This window comes from Natator depressus, chromosome 14 (genome assembly GCF_965152275.1).
Source record: "Natator depressus isolate rNatDep1 chromosome 14, rNatDep2.hap1, whole genome shotgun sequence".
Classification (NCBI taxonomy): Eukaryota; Metazoa; Chordata; order Testudines; family Cheloniidae; genus Natator; species Natator depressus.
In genome coordinates this window covers 19,679,960-19,699,394 of record NC_134247.1, presented here as the reverse complement: position 1 = coordinate 19,699,394, position 19,435 = coordinate 19,679,960, and the positions used below count along the sequence as shown (strand labels likewise).

Here is a 19,435-nt window from a genome sequence, read left to right as displayed (position 1 = left end):
GCAGGCCAAGTCTAGGCCATCCTCTAAGAGAATGGTTCTCAATCAGGGGTGCGCATATCCCTAGGGGTAGGCAGAGGTCATCTAGGGCAGTGCTACTCAAAGTGGTGGTCCGTGGACCGGTGCCGGTCTGCGCTCACATTGGAAAAAAAAATTGCCGGTCCCCCACATCAGATAGCTTGAGAAGCACTGCTCCAGGGGATAGGTACATCAACTTGTCTAGTTTTACAACAGGCTACATAAAAAGCACTAGTGAAGTCAGTGCAAACTAAAATTTCAGAGACAATAACTTGTTTACACTGCTCTATATACTATGCACTGAAATGTAAGTATGATATTTGTATTCCAATTGATTTATTTTATAATTATATGGTAAAAATGAAAAAGTAAGCAATTTTTCAGTAATGGTATACTGTGGTGATTTTGTAAACAAATAGTTTAAGTACGCAAGACAAATCAGATTCCTGAAAGGGGTATGGTAGTCTGGAAAGATTGAGAGCCTGCTCACTGCTCTGACCTTGCAATACTGAAGTGACAGAATTTTGTCTCAAGTCTCACACAGGCAAAAGAGGTGGAGAACCTGCAAGTCTTAAAAACCTAGCTGTCTGCAATGAGATGCAGCAGACAGCTCTGGTGTAGGAAATCCTGCCAGTTGGGAAAATGAAGTGGAGACCTCTCTGGAAGCTCAACTAGGTCTGGGTATCCCAGCATTCTTGGTGTCCCCTGATCTTCTCAATAGCTGAAGGTGGGAGAGGAGAGATTTGACCATCTGTGAGCTAGAGTCTAGTCCCAACAATTTTGGTCCGCTTCCCTGATCACAGAATCATACAATATCAGGGTTGGAAGGGACCTCAGGAGGTCATCTAGTCCAACCCCCTGCTCAAGGCAGGACCAATCCCCAGTTTTTGTCCCAGATCCCTAAATGGCCCCCTCAAGGATTGAACTCACAATCCTGGGTTTAGCAGGCCAATGCTCAAACCACTGAGCTATCCCTCCCTTCTGATGAAGAACCTCACCTTTACATTTTGGCTGGATTACTTTTGTTCAGAACCATTACCTATACTTCTCCAAGTATATGTCCCAATGGGTATTCCACCCTATTTGAGAATCTCACTGGAATATGCAGGTAAATTTCTGCTAGACCTTCCAGAAAGACTACAATAGTCCTGAAATTTGTTTTCTTCATCAGGCTGTTCATACTCTTGCCGATACCTTTCTTCGGTGATGATGGAAGAGAGCTCTGGAGGTGCCTTAAGGGACAAACTCTAGTGCTTTTGGTGTGGTTTGTTTCTCATCTCTGGAAGCTGCAGAGCCTGGAGCTCCAGATAATATTCATCTTACACTATCTCCTTTATCACCTCTGTGAACCGGACTGAAATCTGATGCCTGCAACACAGGATATCCTAACCTGGGTCCTATTTTTGAAGGGAAGCAGGCCCTATCTCAGTCACTCTGTTCAAACTGGAAGAAAGGTTTGGATTTTATGGAACTCTGAGCCCAGGTGTTTCTCCTGGAACAGGAAGAATCTCTACTCTGGTACTTTTGCTGTGAGTAGGGCTGAAATGAGATTCTGCCCCCTGTCTGTGTCTGATCCCACAGGAGTAGAAAGTTAATACTTTGTTCATATAATCGGTTACCATCTTATCAAGCTTCTCCATGGATGGGATTCCAACTAAGACTTTTGAGATACAGATAAATTTTACACTTGTCAGGGATTAAGTCAGAGTTAGGGCCAGGACAACTGAGAGTCCATGCATCATCTTTTTATGAATGCAGCAGCTACTGGTATTTCTTTAGGTATCAGTCTGAGTTCTTTGTTCTGGAGGTAGAGGTTTTTAGTTCATCACAGCAGGACACTGTAGCATTAGCAAGCATGTGCTTGCTAGTGACAGTAGGGCTGCTGAAGAGGCTGTGAAATCTGTTCTAAGAATGGCATCTCTCTTTGTGCCTGCAGAGTCCTTTAGTAAGAAAACTCCCTCTGCAGGAATTACCTGTTGCATCAAGTTTGGACAGTGAAGAGTTTGGCTTTGGGTGACTGTGTAGAATTTCAGGACCTGCCACCTGAACCATTTTCCATGCCTTCCTAACAATTTGCATAAAGAAAGAATGAAGGGGGAGGACAAGTGTATTTAACATTTGTCCTTGGGTATTATTTAGCCTGCTTATCCTGGTGGCCAACATCTTCCTCCTCATTGTCTCGCATATCTGGAGGAAAAGAACCTCTCTCATGCTTCTCTGGCTTAGAGGCACAGTGATCAAAACAGAGTTCTCCTCCTGTGGAGGATGAGCTGTACTCAAAACTGCGCTGGCTTCATGCTGCATACTTCTGCAAATCTGGCCCACCATGTGGATATTAAACTGAGTAAGGAAATTCTTTCCTAAGGTTACATGTTGTCACTTCTCAGGAGTACTTTATTTATTATTAGGGTTTAGAATGTAACTTTCCTGAATCTTTCAATACCAGTTTTATCCTAAATGCAGAATCAATGTATAGGAAGTCACATAAGTCATGGAATTTTAGTTTTGCTATTAAATTTGAAGGGGAAATTCTTACCATTCTTTTCCACAAAACACAGACACACACACTGTACACACAGGCATCTGTGCTACATTATTTCATGCTTGCATTGTCTCAGTAAGTTGAGCTTTGCACCAGAAGTCTGGAATGTTTTCAAGGAATGGGATTGGAGGGTTTTATAAAAACTGTTTTAGACAACTCCATACATTCTGTACTTATCTCTAGCACAATCCCATGGGTCTTGGATTTCTAGATGTCATTAACAAGTACAGGATATTTAGTAAAATAACTGATGCTTTTTTTTGTTTCTTCAGGAAAATTCTATAGCAAAAACCCCACACTCTACCTTGGACACTAGTTGCGGTTTCGGCACTTTCATTAGGTCACAGAGATAGTTGCGCTTCTCTCTCACTAGTGGTAATTCAGCATCCCTATAACCAAGACAAGAGAATTCCTTTTAATGTTCATGCTTTCAGTCCATCCAGAAAGAAAATAATTTTCATGACTAAATTTGTAACATGCAATGAAAAGAACAGCTTAATGAACAGTTTGAAAGGATACTGTATTAAGAATACAGTTAAACATTAAATAGTATTAAAGTATAGTGAAACATATTTACTCTTAATAAATTCTTATTTGATTGATACAAAAAAAGTATAACATTTTTACTGCACTACACTAAACCAGAGGACTCTTTACAGTATGTCTGTTAGAAGTGTCATGGCCCCAACTGATTATTCGATACTGCAGGTATTTCTGAGTCTAAAATAAAGGGAAACCTTTGGTACCTCTGACACAACCATGTACATAATTTTGATTTTGTAAAGGTACCCATGGAATATAGAGTCCCATACCCAATTAATTCTCTGGGGAGGACCACACTGATTCCAGTACTACAGAGAAGGGTACATACAATCTAAATGTTGAATACCTCTGGCCTTTTTGAAAGATACTTGACAACTTTGGCAAGTTGCAAACTTGCTTTGAGCCAAAACAAAAGGCACATTTTGTTATATTATAAATTCAACAATTTTACCCTAAACCCACGGTAGTTCTAACAGGGAGAATATTTCAAATATGCATATCCTGGTTATGGTCTTTTTTACCAAAATATTTGAGGCTGGTTCAGCTTCCTGATGTCAACACAGATTTATTTTAATTCAGAAGTATAAAGCCCTTCCTGTAGTGCCCAGAGCGTCTGAGAATTTTAACATACTCTTGATGATCCCATGCAAGGTGTCATAAGTCTTCTTTAATAAACGTTACATTCATCAACTGCTTTATCTACCAAGTCTCCCCAGGTGAAACAATCACATTTCAAGTGATCTAGAACTCTATCTTAAATCTCAAAGTATTAGACTTATATTTGAATTTGGGGTGTATACTAAGCACTGGACCAACAGAGAATAGAACAGGCAGGCAGCCGCATAATTTTAGTGAGTACAGGGCAGGGTTCTGATGGCTGACTAATTTAAGACCAGGCCTGTAACCACCATATTTTCCGTAGTGATTTTGATTTAAATATTCCTCTTTTCATTTGATTACTTCAGTGACAAATTAATAAAGGGGAATCTACAATACAAACAACACTGTTCTCAAACCAGTTGCTTGTCTCAGCATTATTTCTGAACTTGTTCTGTATATGACATAGCAACAGCCACTGCTCCCTCCCTTCTTCACAATTTATGGAGATGAAAGAGGGATTTAATGCCAAAATAGCTAAACAACCTTTAACTTTCTGAGTGAGCAGTGAAAGATATTAACACAAGAGGAGCAATTTCAAAAGTTTGTGGAAACAAATTATTTTAACTGTAGAGTTCATGTGGTAATGTAAGACATAAGACTGAAAAGAAATAGATTCTGCAAATCTGAGAAAAGCTCATATAGCTGTTCTAATTCTGTACTGAAAGATTAAGAAAAGTAGTAGCAGCCAGTCATTATACTGACAGCCTTTAAACAAACACTGACACATCCTTTACTTTAAAATCTATCACCAGTCAGGAATTTCAGAGCAGAATGAGATTAAACTGTGGCATAAAATAATTCCCCAGAGTTTCAGATCCAGCACTGTTTAGCTTGCCAAAAACAAGCTGTGCAAATGGAAATTCCACTTAAGTTTATGCAGAACAATTATCCAAAATCAGTGACTAACGCCAATGTGTTTTTACATGGCTTCAGAGAAACTGTGAAAGCATGTCCTAAGTCTGCTTGTTCCTTGAAGACAACAAAATTCACTAAAATGGGAAAGTGTGGAAATGTTTAAGTCATGAACACATCTATTGTAATACAGTGATTAGAACATAACTTGTTGCATTCACAGAACTAAGAAAATACTGGTAAGGAAAAGGGCATCAAAAAGGGTAGTCAAAACAAATGAACTAATTTATCTTTTAAGCAGTAAGACCTTTAAAACACCTATGCTGCACCCTGTGGATCTAGAACTATATAATCAGAGTCTCTCTCGCCTAATGATTCATATTTCAGGCTCATTATAATGCAACACTAAGTAAAGCTGTGAAAAAATGAACATTTAGGCATAAATATAATCAGCAGTTCTTATAGCATTCAGTTTTCCTATAGTCGTGTTTCTGTTCTGTTATTTTATTGTGTGTAAGAAGACTGCTAGAAGTCCTTTTTTTCACCACTAGGTGAATTTCAAGTGAAAGACTACAACCAGAAACTGAGCCCACACTCCCTCTGACTGACATTTTACTACCTTTGGGTCAGTGATAACCCACTGCACCTGCCATGGACAAGACAATGTTGCCATTACAGCAGAGCATTTGATAAAAAAGTTCTTCGAAAAGGGTAATAGAAATTACTCAAAATTCTGGCAAGTAGTTGTGGTACATTCAGCTATATTAATTCACAATTGCATGCCAGGCCTTCTTTCCAGAAGAGGTTTAATGACAAAGACAACAGAAGGTAGTTTAAATTGTATTATTTAATTAATACTACAATATGAAAGTTCCACTGGGGAATGTCAGACTACTCTATTTCAAAATATTTGTTTGAAGGAGGTTTCAATATTTCTGAAACCTATATTTCATAGGAAAATAGGAGTAATTCTTCTCATTATGACACTTTTCAACTCTTTGCCCACACACCACCCTTTCTCAGAATACTGGAAGTGCTCAAGAATGCCAAGAAAATGTGTCTGCAATTGAGGTTTGTCTGTTACACAAAAGAAATGCATTGTGGAATCAAAGAACTTCCAGGACTTCCTCCCCTTTTTCTTTATTAGAAATTATGGGTATTTTAGTAAACACCATTGGACAAGTAAAAATAAAACCATAGCACCTTTATTTACCACCAATATATGATATACAATATATAAGCTTGCAGCGAAGGAAGATCCCTTTCAGCAATACCCTTTTTGGCCTAAAAACTTGTATAAAGCGATAAGTGGATCTTGCTAAAGATGTCACGTCATTTATAGTTCCTTTTCCACTTTTCCTCATGAACAAAAATTTCATAGATATGAGAATTATTAAAACTGGCCTTATTTTTAAACATTTCTCGGACAATGAATTCACTTACCAGTTGGTATCACTAAGTACTGTCATGACCTCATCCAGAATATCAGGATCAACAATATCACTGTAGGTTATCAACATTTCATACGCTTGACTGGCTGTTGTTTTCCTTATCTAGAGAGGAGGCAGAGAGAGAATTTACAGTTGCGGAAAACAGTGAAATTATCCAGACTGCTACATAAGAGCTACATGTTATTTACAGTTGTTATGCACAGTACTTTCAGAATATTTTAGTGGAAGAAGTGGTATAATGTTCAGAATGCAGAACTGGGAGTGATATTCCTGAGTCTGCCAGTGATATGCTGTGGAACCTGGGGAAAGTGACTTCACCTCCATGCTGCAGTTTGAACATCTGTAAAATGGATATTATAGCATTTCTTCTGTATCTCAAAGAAGTGTTGTGAGTGTAATGTTTATTAAATGTGCGGCGCGCCTAAGATGAAATCACTTATTCAGAGATGGCTATTTGATCATTTATGTTCTACTTTAATACTTTGAGCTCCTCAGATGGAAGATGCTAAAGAATTGCAATGTGCTTTACAAATAGTACCCTCACAACAAATATATGAGGCAGAAAAGTACATCCCTGATTTTACAAACAGGAATGCTAAGGTAGAGAGAGATGAGTCATACAGGCATTTTTTGGCAGAACAAACAATATACTTTGGATTTTAAGAAAATGTCTCCTTAATGTTCCCTGTGGTTCCCCAAAATGTGGCTTAAAATTCTGAGCGTTATATTCTATAGATGCATATTCACTTATTCATTGTAGAATATATCATGTTCTTCGCTAGCATGCAATTTTCATGCAGCGTTGTAGGGCACTACTGTACAGACAGATACACTTACTTTTAGGGCACCCAAAGAAAGGTTCATATTATTTGCCTTCTATTCTGTGCTGGTATATACTTAGTTGTGGAAAAATTAGCCAAATACACAGCAAACAGTCTAAAAAGACAATACATTTTTAGATAATCTAACTGTTCAGAACCATAAATCCCTTATTTTCTACTACAGAAGACAGGGAGCCTCCCAGCTTGTTTGGAAGTAATTATTGCAATAGGTGATGCTTCCCAATCTGCTCCATCCAGTATCTATTCAACACACACTGCCTTGCTTCATCAATGAAATCCAAGCATTGATCAAGGCACCTGGAGATCCCTGCAACAGCCAGTCCCTATCTCCTGGTATGCGTAAGGTCCAAATGACTCCCTTTATGCCAGCCTGGTTCCTCATCCATCTACTCTGGCACCTCTCAGGGCAGAGAACAAAAACGGAAGGATACAATTTGAAAGAAATTTGGATTTCTTCACTTTTGACTTCTGTAACAACCTCAGTGTTTAAGCAGAGGGATTTCTGCGCTTATTTAAATATTGATTAACTAGAGGCCACAAAATACTCTCTCATGGGAATATGACAGTGTTATTGCAATATGGTAGTTTGGGTTACCATGTAAAATACCTGTTTAAAACATTTTAAAATCATATATTATTTACACAACAGATTATAATGGCCACTTTACAACTGTTATATCACCATATACCATGTACTATAAATATAGATTTTGTAAGGTACATTAACCATATGTAGTAATATTACTTATGAAACCTACTTCCTGGGCGAACACAGTATGAAACTTCTTATGTTAAATGATTCGGATGACTGTATTTTTGAAAATAGCAAAAGTAGTAAAATTTGTTTTTCAAAATTTAAGTCACTTTGGAGTTATGAGACACAAGATTACACTTGAATATTATTAACCTCATCAGTTTAAAACAGTCTAAACGGATTTTTTTTTTTTTTTAGATCACCCTGGGCTTAAGATTTTGTAAGCCAAATTTCAGCCTATATTCAACTTTTACTGCTAAGTATTGTTTTGGGGTTGTTGTTTTTAAACATTATGTTTCAGAAGGAGTTTGTTTTTATAGGAAGATACATAGATAGCACCTGAAAAGTACCTAAGCGGGTACTTAACTTCAAGCACATGAGTTGTTCTACTCAATGCCAATGGGACTATTCATATGCTTAAAATTTGGCATGTACCATATTGAATGGGGACCTAAATCTGCAGAGAGATAAATAAGTAACTGATAATAGGTAAGATGGGTGAAACCCTGGTAGTTACTGATGATACTGATAATACGTTAATATGGTATTTAAAAATATGGGATTATAATGAACATACTGACATACAAGCTGTGTGAGCAAGTTTCAGAAGTTCTCATTGTTGGTCTAATTCTGCTCCCATTGAAATCAATGAGAATTTGACCATCATCTTCAATGGCAGCAGACTTAGGCCAAAGGTGTGTTCTTTTGAAATCCCCATCCTATACTGTATTTAACATACATAATTAACTGGAGTTGGTTTGGATTCTTAGATTTAGTATGGACTGTTTGGATTTTAAAGTTAGACCAAAGGTCCTTAGATGAGTGTCTTTATTGTATAGTTGCAGATCTGCAATTAAAATTTTGAAATGTTGCCATATGAATTTACTTTCAGGAGGTAAATTAAAATTATGTCTACTTATTTTTATTACGAAGGTCATGACAGATGTGACGATTAACCTGAGTAGAAGGTTGGCAGCCCGATCATTTCCTTTCTAGGAGTGACCTCTCCCCTCTTGGAGATATTGGGGTTGCACCTCTCTCTCAGTTTTTTTTAAATCAGGATGTTGGTCCCTTTTTCTGAGGACAGTGCTGCCCTTTGAGTCTTAACCCACAGAGGGTTTCTGAGCACAAACTGTCCAAAGTGGAGGAAATATAGGGGGACCTGTAGCCAGACAGCCAGCCCCCCCCCCTCAGACCAGCATTGCTGGAAACACACGGGAGCCAAAACACCAGGGCACTCCAGCACAGCCTTTGAAGCTGAGAGAAGCACAGGTGTGCTGCGACAATGTGCCTCTGGGAACGTATACAACAATTGGGCTCACAGCAGGCAGAGGCGCTGTGACAGACATGGCTCTTAGCCCCTACTAAAACAGCATGATGCACACACACCAACATCCTAGGTGGGAAAATATTTACCCTGATAAAAGAAGTGTCCAGTAGTCGAAACTTATTGTTTCTCCCTTGCAAGTGTGAACTACTCTTGCGAGAGCTGGCGTCACCCCGACAGACCAGCCCCAATTTAGCATAGAAAGGAGAAAGAGAATAAAGGAGTACAGAGGTATAAGTAGGGGACCTACAGCACCATGATTTTTGGAGTGCTTTTCACTATCTATCTGCTGGTCAGATAAGTGACAGCCTCCCAAGGCTTCTGCAGCTAAGAGGGTCCCTAAGCCTTGTCCCTTATTCGTCTTTCCGCGGAATTGAGTGACCGATCCTGGCTTGGCACCGCTGGAATCGAGAGATGCAAGGAGGGTAAGAAGCACCCACACCTGATCTCCTATCTTTAGTGTACACATATTTTGAAATAGAGCTCTATACTTTGTTTTCTTTCTTTGGGATTGTAGCTTCAGTTTTGTAACTTGTTTGTGTGTGTAACATCTCTACATTTAAATAAGTAGGCACTAGCAATTTTGTAACCACATGATTAGAATCTAGTTTAATAAATTTTGGTAACCATTTGTGCATAAGCCTGACTTGTTTCTCTGGTTTACTGTGAAGCAGCCAACACAATTAAAGAACCTCAGCCGTTTTGGCTATAAAGCCTGGCCATTAGGTGAGAGTACTAAGAGCCTAGCGTTGAGTTGTGCCGCCTCCACGGGGCAAACTCTTGGGGCACCTGTCAGTCAATCCTGACTGCCCGCTGCGAAGGAGCTCTGAGCTCTAGCAGTTAAAGTCACGGGTGTGGAGAGGCTCTTAGTGCTGCCATTGGGGCACCTGTCAGTCAGTGTTGACTGCCCGCTGCGAAGGAGCTCTGAGCTCTAGCAGTTAAAGTCACGGGTGGTTAGGACCTTGGGGCATCCGTCAGCCTAGCCCGGGCTGCCTGCCGCGAAGGGACAGTGCGTCCTAGCGGTTAAAGTCACGGATGGTATAAACGGGCATAGCTGGCACCTCACCAAACATCCCTGGCCATCGGCTAACAGGACCTATTGACAGAACAAGGAGTAATGGTCTCAAGTTGCACTGGGGGAGGTTTAGGTTCGATGTTAGGAAAAACTTTTTCACTAGGAGGGTGGTGAAGCACTGGAATGGGTTACCTAGGGAGGTGGTGGAATCTCCTTCTTTAGCGGTTTTCAAGGTCAGGCTTGACAAAGCCCTGGCTAGGATGATTTAGTTGGGGATTGGTCCTGCTTTGAGAAGGATTTGGACTAGATGACCTCCTGACGTCCCTTCCAACCCTGATTTTAAAAAAAGTAAATTAAAAAAATCCAATTTTTTTAATTTAAATTGGATTTTTTTGGTAAAATGCTTTTTGAGGAAAACACCTATTTAAAGATAGTTTTAATTAAGATACATTATAGCTCAAAGATATCTCATCATGGAATAGGAATTATAAATTTTAATTCTATAATATGAGACAATGTATTCATGTAATGTTTAAGAAAAGTTTTGTAAGTGAGCTCCAATAGTTCATGGATTAGGTACCCAATTTTATGGGGTTCCAGGGGCTTCTGTATAGATTATTTAGATTAATCTTTCGATCTACCCAATGGGACTCAATGCTCAGTCTAGCATATACCATCAGAGATGCTTAGTTTTGCATTTCTCAAACTGTGGATTTGTCTCTCCAAAGATAACATGCTTGTTAACAGCAAAAGTGTTTTTAATTAAATAAATATATATGGAGATGAGAAATAATAGACCTCAACCCTATTGTCCCTCTGCAAATTTGTGTACACAGAGTCAATCCCTTACCTCTCTCTAAAAGTGCAAAGTTTCAAAATGTTCAATGAATACAAGATTGTTGCGGGCGGAATAGATCTGGACAAGTAGTAGTAGTCTGGAGATAAATGTGAGAAGGGGGAGACTGGCAGTAGAAACAAAAGTGGAACTGTTTGAGCAGCATATTCCGGAAGTCTTGAGGTCCTTCCGCGTGTCGTCTTCATTGATTTGAGACCTACCATACCATTCTCTCACTAGAAGGGAAAACCTATAATGGCAACAGGCTGTAAAAAGAGACCCAGTTTGGGAATAAGAACCATTCAAGAAATATATGTTTGCTGATGATGTTTTAAAGAAAGTCATACCAGCGAACTGGTAGAAGTCACTTAAGCACTTGGATTCAGAGACTGTTGAAGTGATAATCTCACTTTTAACAGCAGTAGCTTCTGCTGACGGTGTAGAAAGAATATTTTCTTCCTTTGGACTAATTCATTCCAAATTGAGAAATCGTTTGGGACCTGAAAAAGTAGGAAAGCTTGTTTTTCTTTTCCAGATTATGAACAAACAGGAACATGAAGGTGAAGATGACTGAGTTAGCTGCAGAAGCCAAAATTTTAAGTTTCTCATGTTGACTTGGCTGACAGTCTATTTAAGTTTTTTTTTTAATATTTCATTTAACTATTTTAGTTAAACAATTTTAACAAAAACAAATGATTTTAAAAAACTTGAATATTTAATTAAATTCAAAAATTCATATGCTTGTTTTGTTAAAATATATGTTCGCTTTTGAAGAAAAAATCCAGAATACATAACGTTGTTGTTTTAGTTAAATAAAACAATTTAAATGTCTGTTTGGTGATGTTCTCCTAAAACAGCATGGCAAGAAAATCCTCCAAATATTAATGATTAACCTGTTGAATTGGAGATAGTTCACCTCCCAATTACTTCATAAATATCTGCTTCAATCATCTTTGGTAAATGAAATAACCAAACAATCATTCATTTTTTGATATAGCTGTAAAACTAATCTGAAAAGTTTTCAAAATAAATAACTTTAAAAATGTATAGTGTTTACCATAAAAATGAAACCTACATCTATCTCTGAGTTGTGAAGAATATGTATTAAGGTTATAACAACCAACAAGAATGCACTTCTATGCAGAAAACCATGATTAAATTGAGTCTTCCTGACTAGTGATTTAAATCCATTTGATTTAAATCAAATCCACCCAGGAAGATAGCCCTGTCTGCTCTTGCAGAGAGGTTCCAGGGGAGCCTCAGGTGGTGTGGGGGATGCAAAGGCCCCAACAACCCAGCAGACGCTGAGTCCCTTTTCCCTAGCTGAGCAACTGTCCCACAGGCTGGGAGCAATTGTGGCCAAGTTCTCTTTCTGAGGCTCCTGGAAGGACTGCTCATCTTCTGTATGCTCTTCCTTGCTGGGTGAGGAGGGACCACATAGAGGAAAGCAGCATGGTGGGCAGTTCTGGTCTGGGAAAGATCCCGGTTTTGCCTCCAGAGAAGGGCGGGGGAGGGAGGAAGACAGCTCATTCTTGCACCAAATTGGCTTTAGCAACTGGGAAATAAAAAGGATAGGAAGGAGAGCTGGGCCCCACTCTGTGAAGATGATCAAAGACAAAGAATTTGGAGAGGGACTACCTACAGCATGCCAAAGATCTGAAGCCTTCATGAAGATATATGGGAAGGGAGGTGCAACACACATATCCCAGACAGAGGGTGGGGTCCAGATCCATATCTAAATGCTAGATTGAGGTGAAGACCTTGGATTCTCCAACACATTTTGAAAATTATCTTTACAGAATTAAATAATTATATAGAATCTAAAAGGATGTCTGTTAGGAGTTTCTACTATGTAATGAAAAAAGCACTGGAAATGACTGAATAGTAATTAATTTGTAGCTCTGGAATTCAAAAGTGCATTTTTAGAATATTCACTTTCTAGCCCCTTAGTATTCCTTCACTGACTCCGCAGTGCAGGGATGGCCAACCTGAGCCAGAGAAGGAGCCAAAATTTACCAATGCACATTGCCAAAGAGCCACAGTAATACATCAGCAGCCCCACCCTCCACCCCCAGCACCTCCTGCCTGCTGGCAGCCCTGCTGATCAGCACCTCCCCCTCCCTCCCAGTGCCTACTGCCCCTTGCGATCAGCTGTTTCGCAGCATACAGGAGGCTCTGGGAGGGAGGGGGGAGGAGCAAAGGTGCAGCCCACTCAAGGGAGGGGGCCTTGGGGTAAGGTGTGGAGTGGTGACAGGGCCTGGGGTTGAGCAGTGGAAAGTTGGCACCTGTAGCTCCAGCCCCAGAGTCAGCACCTATGCAAGGAGCCACCTATTAACTTCATGGCAGCCCTCAGTTTGGCCACTTTTGCTAGTGGCTCAAACCTGCCGTTCACTCAGCTAACCTCATTACTGGCCAGCATGGGGAAAAGGAAGGAGAACAATCCCCACAATCTCTGCTGGTCCACCTAGTGGGTCGGGGAACATGCCAGGGACCTTCCCCTCTGGTGGGACCCACAGTCCAGGTCAACTCCTCCTGTATCCAATAGAGAGTTGGGGGGAACCTGGGCCCCCCCTCTACTCCGGGTTCCAGCCCAGGGCCCTGTGGATCACAGCTGTCTATAGTGTTTCGTGTAACACCTGTGTGACAGCTACTACTCCCTGGGCTACTTCCCCATGGCCTCCTGCCAACACCTTCTGTATCCTCACCACAGGACCTTCCTCCTGATGCCAGATAGCGTTTGTACTCCTCAGTCCTCCAGCAGCACACCCTCTCACTCTCAGCTCCTTGCGCACCCCTCACTGACTGAAGTGAGGTCCTTTTTAAACCAGGTGCCCTGATTAGCCTGCCTTAATTGATTCTAGCAGCTTCTTAATTTGCTCCAGGTGTCCTAATTAGCCTGTCTGCCTTAATTGGTTCCAGCATCTTCCTGATTGTTCTGGAACTGCCTTGTTACCTTACCCAGGGAAAAGGAATGTGATTAACCTGGGACTAATAGATCTGCCTTCTATTACTCTCCTGTAGCCATCTGGCCTGACCCTGTCACACTGTATATTAACTGGAGTTCTTAGAGATGTTTTGTCCCTATGGGTCCTCCACATGAGGACGTGTGCACGCCCATGCACTTCTGATCAGAATTTTTTATCCACAGTGCCCATGGGTCTGTGTCTGCGCCCTGTGCCTCTTGTGTTCCAGTACGAGGGCATATAGGTGACAGGCAGAGACACCACCACTACAGTTCCTTCTCAACCTCAAAGCCTAGCAAGATTCCAAAGCAGAGGAGGAGGGAGGGTAGTGGAGCGCCACAGAAACAAAAAAATCTCAAAGCAGCACAGTTATTGTACCAACTGAATAACCTCTCCTTCTTGGAGTTATTGTCCCTATGGGTGCTAATAAGGAGATTCCCGAGCACTGCCTCAGTTACAGAAGAGGGAGCTGAGGAGCAGGTATGGTACAGATTGAAGAACAGCTTTGCTAAAGGATGCATCCTCTCTGGAAGCATACATTGTAGAATAGCGTTGTGGAAATGTGTGTACAAACACCAAGCTCGAGGCCTTATACAAATGTTGATGCAGGGTATGTTTTTCGGTAGGGCTATAGAAGTGGATTGAGCAACCTAAAACCCATTTTGACAATTTTTGGGTGGAGGAGGCTGGCTGTCCCCCTCATTCTCTTAGTGACAGTAACCAAGAGTCTGGGAGAAACTCTGAAGGGTTTGGTCCTATCTAGGTAGAAGGCAAGAGCATTTATCACATCCAGAGTATGAAGACTGGCTTCCTTTTTCAAAGAGTGAGGATTGGGGTAAATCACTGGTAACTGAATACCTTGATTGATATAGAAACACGAGACTTTAAGTAGGAAACAAGAATGGGGGCATAATGTCACCTTATTGTGGTAGTACACCGTCTGTGCTGGATCAGCCATAAGCACTTCTAAGGTCTCCTATTCTCCTGGCTAAGGTGACAGCTATGAGGAATGATGTTTTGAAGGACAGATGGAGAAACAAACAGGTCCCCATGGGCTTATGTGGAGTTTTTCCTAAGACAAGGCATTAAGAATTGAATTAAGGTTCTAACATGGTGGATGTAGGCTCTTTTACAGGAGGAATTAGGTTAGACAGACCATTAAGGAATCTTGTGGTTGTAGGATGTGTGAAAACACGAGAAGCCTTCAACTTGTGAGTGAAAAGCTGTCTTAGTGGCTGGGTGAACCTTAACAGAACTCAGTGACAAACCCAGAGTCCACAGATTCAGCTGGTAATTGAGTATGTTCAGGATAAGATACTCGGAAGGAGATACAGACTATTGGACACACCAGGGTTGGAAACTCTTACACTTCTGTCAGTAAGTATTCCTTGTGGTGGGCTTTCTACTACTTGTCAGTACTCTCTGGATATCAAGAGAACAACCTTGTTTTATACCCAAGAGCCATTGAGACGAATCACACCTGGAAATGCAGTGATGAGAGGTTGGGGTGGATTATGGAGCTCAATTCCTCAGTCAGAAGGTCCGCTGTCAGAGGAAGGAAAAGACGTGGACACAGGTAGGCAAATCAGGACTGGGAACCATACCTACATGGGCCATGACAGCACTATGAAAATGATCACTGCTCTCTCTTGAATCAGCTTGTTCAGAACTTTGAGTAGCGGCAGCATTTGAGGATAAGGAAACAGCAGAAAGAGAAGCCAGGGGAAAGAAGACGTCTCCCAACAAGCTCTGAGTGTTCTCTCCCACTGAGTTGAAGCAACAGCACTTCATGCTGGACAGCATCACAAAGATCTATGGCCACAGAACACAAGGTGAGTCAAATCTCCTGAAAAACGGAGTCATTCAGCTTTCACTTGTGGTCCTGATGGAATGTCTGCTCAGCGAGTCTAGCAGGTAAACTACTTAGCTGTACATTTGATGGGATATGCAACAATTCCATACGTTTACTGACTCTGAACATAAGGACTGGGATTTTGCTCCTCCTTGGCAATTTATATAATACATGGCTGCTTGGTTTTCCATCATTACTCTGAGTGGACCCTGATATTGGGCAGGAAATGATGGTAAGTGCCATGACTGCCCGGAGTAAGAATGTTAATATGGAGAGAAGCCTCCTGGGAAGTCCATTTGCCTTCATCTGTAGAGTCCTGGAGATGGGCACCCTAACCTAGCAGGGACGCATCTGTGGTGATGATCTTTGCAGGGGGTAGACGCAAGAACTGAACTTCTACACAGACCTTTCGGGAGATCCTTCCACCAGTTGACGGATCGAGGACTCTCTATGGTGCAGACACCTACTTGGAAAGTTTGTTTTTGTTGGTGATGCCATACTCTCTCTGGCAGTACTGTGGAGAACCTCCCTTTTGATATACCTGAGTCAGGCTCAAAGACGTCAGGAGTGTAGTCTTGCATGGAATGTTACAAACGTACAGTCCACCAAGTGGCCCAAAAATTGAACTTGCAGTGTTTTGTGGGCTGTGTTGTAGAGTGGAAATGAGGCTGGACATTGTGACAAACCTATCTGTGGGTAGGTACGTTCTGGCTGTTGTGGAATCTAGAGTGGCTGCATAGGTATCAAAGTAGACTTTTCCATGTTGAGACCAGACCAAAGGGCCAGAGAGTGCAAGAGGCCCAGGGCCTTTTTGGTAGCTGACAGTACCTTGAGGAGCCAGTCAGCCAGATATGGAAGATTTCCCATCCAACAAAGGTGGGCCACAAAGACTGAGAAGGCATTTGTTGATAAGCCAAATGGTAGAGCACAGTACTGGTAGTTCTTGCAAACAATGAATCTTAGGAAGTGCTCATGTAATGGCTGCATGGCTATATGAAAATAGGCATCCTGGAAGTTGAGGATGATGAACCAGTCCCCAGGATGTAAAGATAGAATTCTCACTGCTTGACCATCCAGAATCACTGTTTAAGGATAAAAGTGTTCAGAGTCCTAAGATCCAGGATTTGTCTCCATCTTCCTTTTTTCTTGGGAATTAGGAAATACCTAAAGCAGAAACCCTTCATGATGAAGACCAGAGGAAGGGATTCAATCGCCCCTAAAAGCATGAGAGATGCATCTCTTGCTTTGAGAGACCCTTATGAGAAGAGTCCCTGAATAGTAATGGGAAGGAGGGATAGAGCTGAACTGGATGGAATAGCCCACTGATACCACCTTTTCACTCCATCTGTCTGAGGTGAAAATGGGAGGTGATCTCCATAGGGTGGATGGAGGATGGGTTGCTGCAGCAGAAGATCCAGTATAAGGAGTGGTTCATGACCCTCGACCAATCAGTCAAAATGGTTATTTGGAAGAGGTCGCCGACTGAGAGGTCATTGTAGACGACTGCCCATTCTTGTGGAACCTGCACCATATTCTGGGAGTTTAGCTCATCCTAGGACGTTTGGGTAGCGGACTAGTCGAGAGTGCTGTACTGTCTGTGCCTTGCTGTATGTTCTCCTTTTCGAAGGCATATAGATGCCAAGAAATTGGTCTTTGAGCAAGTGGAGAGATCTATGACATCACTGAAGAGCTTAGGCCCATCAAAAGGGAGGTTCTCCACAGTACTGTGTACCTTGTTGGGAAGGTCAAAGGATTGCAGCCAGGAGACTTGATGCATGACGACAGCAGTTGTCACAGAACATGTTAAAAAAAGCCTGTAGGGAAGCCTTTGTGATCATTTGTCCTTCCATAATGAGAGCTTGAAGTTGCTCCTTCTTCCCTTGATGTGAATGATTAATAAAACGTGAAAAGTTGCTACCATTTGTAGTGTAATATTTTGCCATCAAGGCCTGATAGTTGGCAACCCTGAGGAGCAGCCAAGAAGATTCAGGCTCTTAAGTTCTTTATCAGAGTGTGTTGATCTGAATTAATAGTCTATTTCTTTTACTGACAGCAACAACCACCAAAGAGTTAGGGGAAGGGTGGGAGAATACATACTCCAAACTCTTGGCCTGCACACAGTACTTATCAACCTTTTTGCATATGGGAGGGATGGTTGCTGGTGTCTGCCATACCATATAGGCTGGTGATAGTAAGGCCTCATTGATATGTAAACCTATGTTACCTTGAGAGGAGGTATGCAATATGTCCACCAAAGAATGCCGAGGTTCATGTACTTCCTCCCAAGGGACCTGTAAAGCTTCTGCACTATGCGTTTCATTAGGTTTTGAAAAGCTCTGAAGTCATCCTAGTATCTCAGTACTGGGAGAGGTAGGAGCCTCAACAGGACCCACACAAGGATGTAAAGTCTCCTGACTCCTTTGTCTGAGGATGACTTTTCCCTCTTGAGCTCTCTCTCGGGGGAGGTGGGTCTTTTCCATTTAGAAGGCTTTAAGAGCCTGAAGTTGCTCATGGTCTCTGCTTAATGAAGCTGGAGCCAAGGAAATTACTGGAGTGCTCTGAGCTGGTGAGGCATATTTATCAAGAGAGAGGAGGATGTTGGACCCCGCAGATCTCTCAAGGATGCTCCATAAGGAACAGTTTCAGTCTATCTTTCCTCAGTATTGTTGATCTGTCCTTGAAGTTGGAGCAGACCTTACACATGGACAGGACATGGGACTCTCCGAGGCAGCAGAGACAGCTGGAATGCCCATCACTGAGGGGAAAAAAACGATGAGAGGTTCGGCAGGGCTTGAATTCTGTGTGGTTTTTTGGTATAACCCACTAGGAGAGGCTGCAAGGCTGGAGGACCATGAAATAAAAGGGAAAGGGGTAACCCCGTCTCCCCCTGAAGCCTGTGCTATATAATAAAAAAAATAAAGAAATACAAAATAAAATAGATAAAATAAAAGGATAAAAAAATCTGTATCAACTAGCAAGTGGAAACTATTATACTCCATCTTAAACCACAGGTGGTGAAGTAACCGGAGCAGCGGTGGGTCCGCCCTTCCCTATATTCCCTAATACCACAGCACAAGAAGGCATAGGGTGCCAGCGCAGATCAAAAGGCACTGCTAACAAAAATCTCCAATCAAAAGCACAGAGACACACACACACACACACCCTCACACAGAGCACCAGTAGGGCCAGTAACTCAAGGAAGAATTTATTATGGGTGGCACCAAAATGGAGACTGGAGCCTCATTGGGCTGTACAAACAGAATAGCAGCAATTTCTGGATCGTAAATGCTTTGTGGTAAAGACTCAGACAAAGGGGAAAGAATATGGACACAACATACAAGCAAATTAATAAGGTAAAGAATTGGCAGGCACTAAGATTTCAGATGAGTAACATCCAGAGAAAAACCTACCCAAAAATATATGTTTTTTTTAAATATCTGTGAAAAAATGTGAACACTGTATGTCAAATGTACTTTCAATCCCTTTTCACTTGAAGTAGTATTTAACAACATTATTTCTTGGTAAAAAAGATTATATTCTTTTCTCCAAAAGCCTTATGGCAACACCTCCAATACTCACCACAGGAAATGGATGGCAACACCTCCAATACTTACCACAGGAAATGGATGGCAAAGAAGAAGAAACAGCTGAAATAAAACTTTCTTTCTCATGTCACCTTGAAACTGAATCATGCCACAAAACCTAGAAAAATAAGAATGTATAGAACTTGAGTGGTTTCCTTTCACTAGTTAGTCACAAAGGTACATTTTATTGTTGAGGTTAA

The 19,435-nt window shown here is 41.4% G+C and overlaps 1 protein-coding gene across 6 annotated transcripts in view; it reads right to left on the bottom strand.

The window, feature by feature from the left end:
- LOC141998651 (tubulin-specific chaperone D-like) overlaps positions 1 to 19,435 on the bottom strand; it is a 263,541-nt gene that overhangs the window by 2,746 nt on the left and 241,360 nt on the right. For all 6 annotated transcript variants that reach the window (XM_074971510.1, XM_074971511.1, XM_074971515.1 and 3 more), the window contains 3 exons: positions 19,266 to 19,353; positions 6,056 to 6,165; positions 2,862 to 2,946 (listed from right to left, as the gene is read on the bottom strand). In XM_074971510.1, the coding sequence (XP_074827611.1) occupies positions 2,862 to 2,946; positions 6,056 to 6,165; positions 19,266 to 19,353 (283 nt within the window). The remainder of the gene's footprint in view (positions 1 to 2,861; positions 2,947 to 6,055; positions 6,166 to 19,265; positions 19,354 to 19,435) is intronic.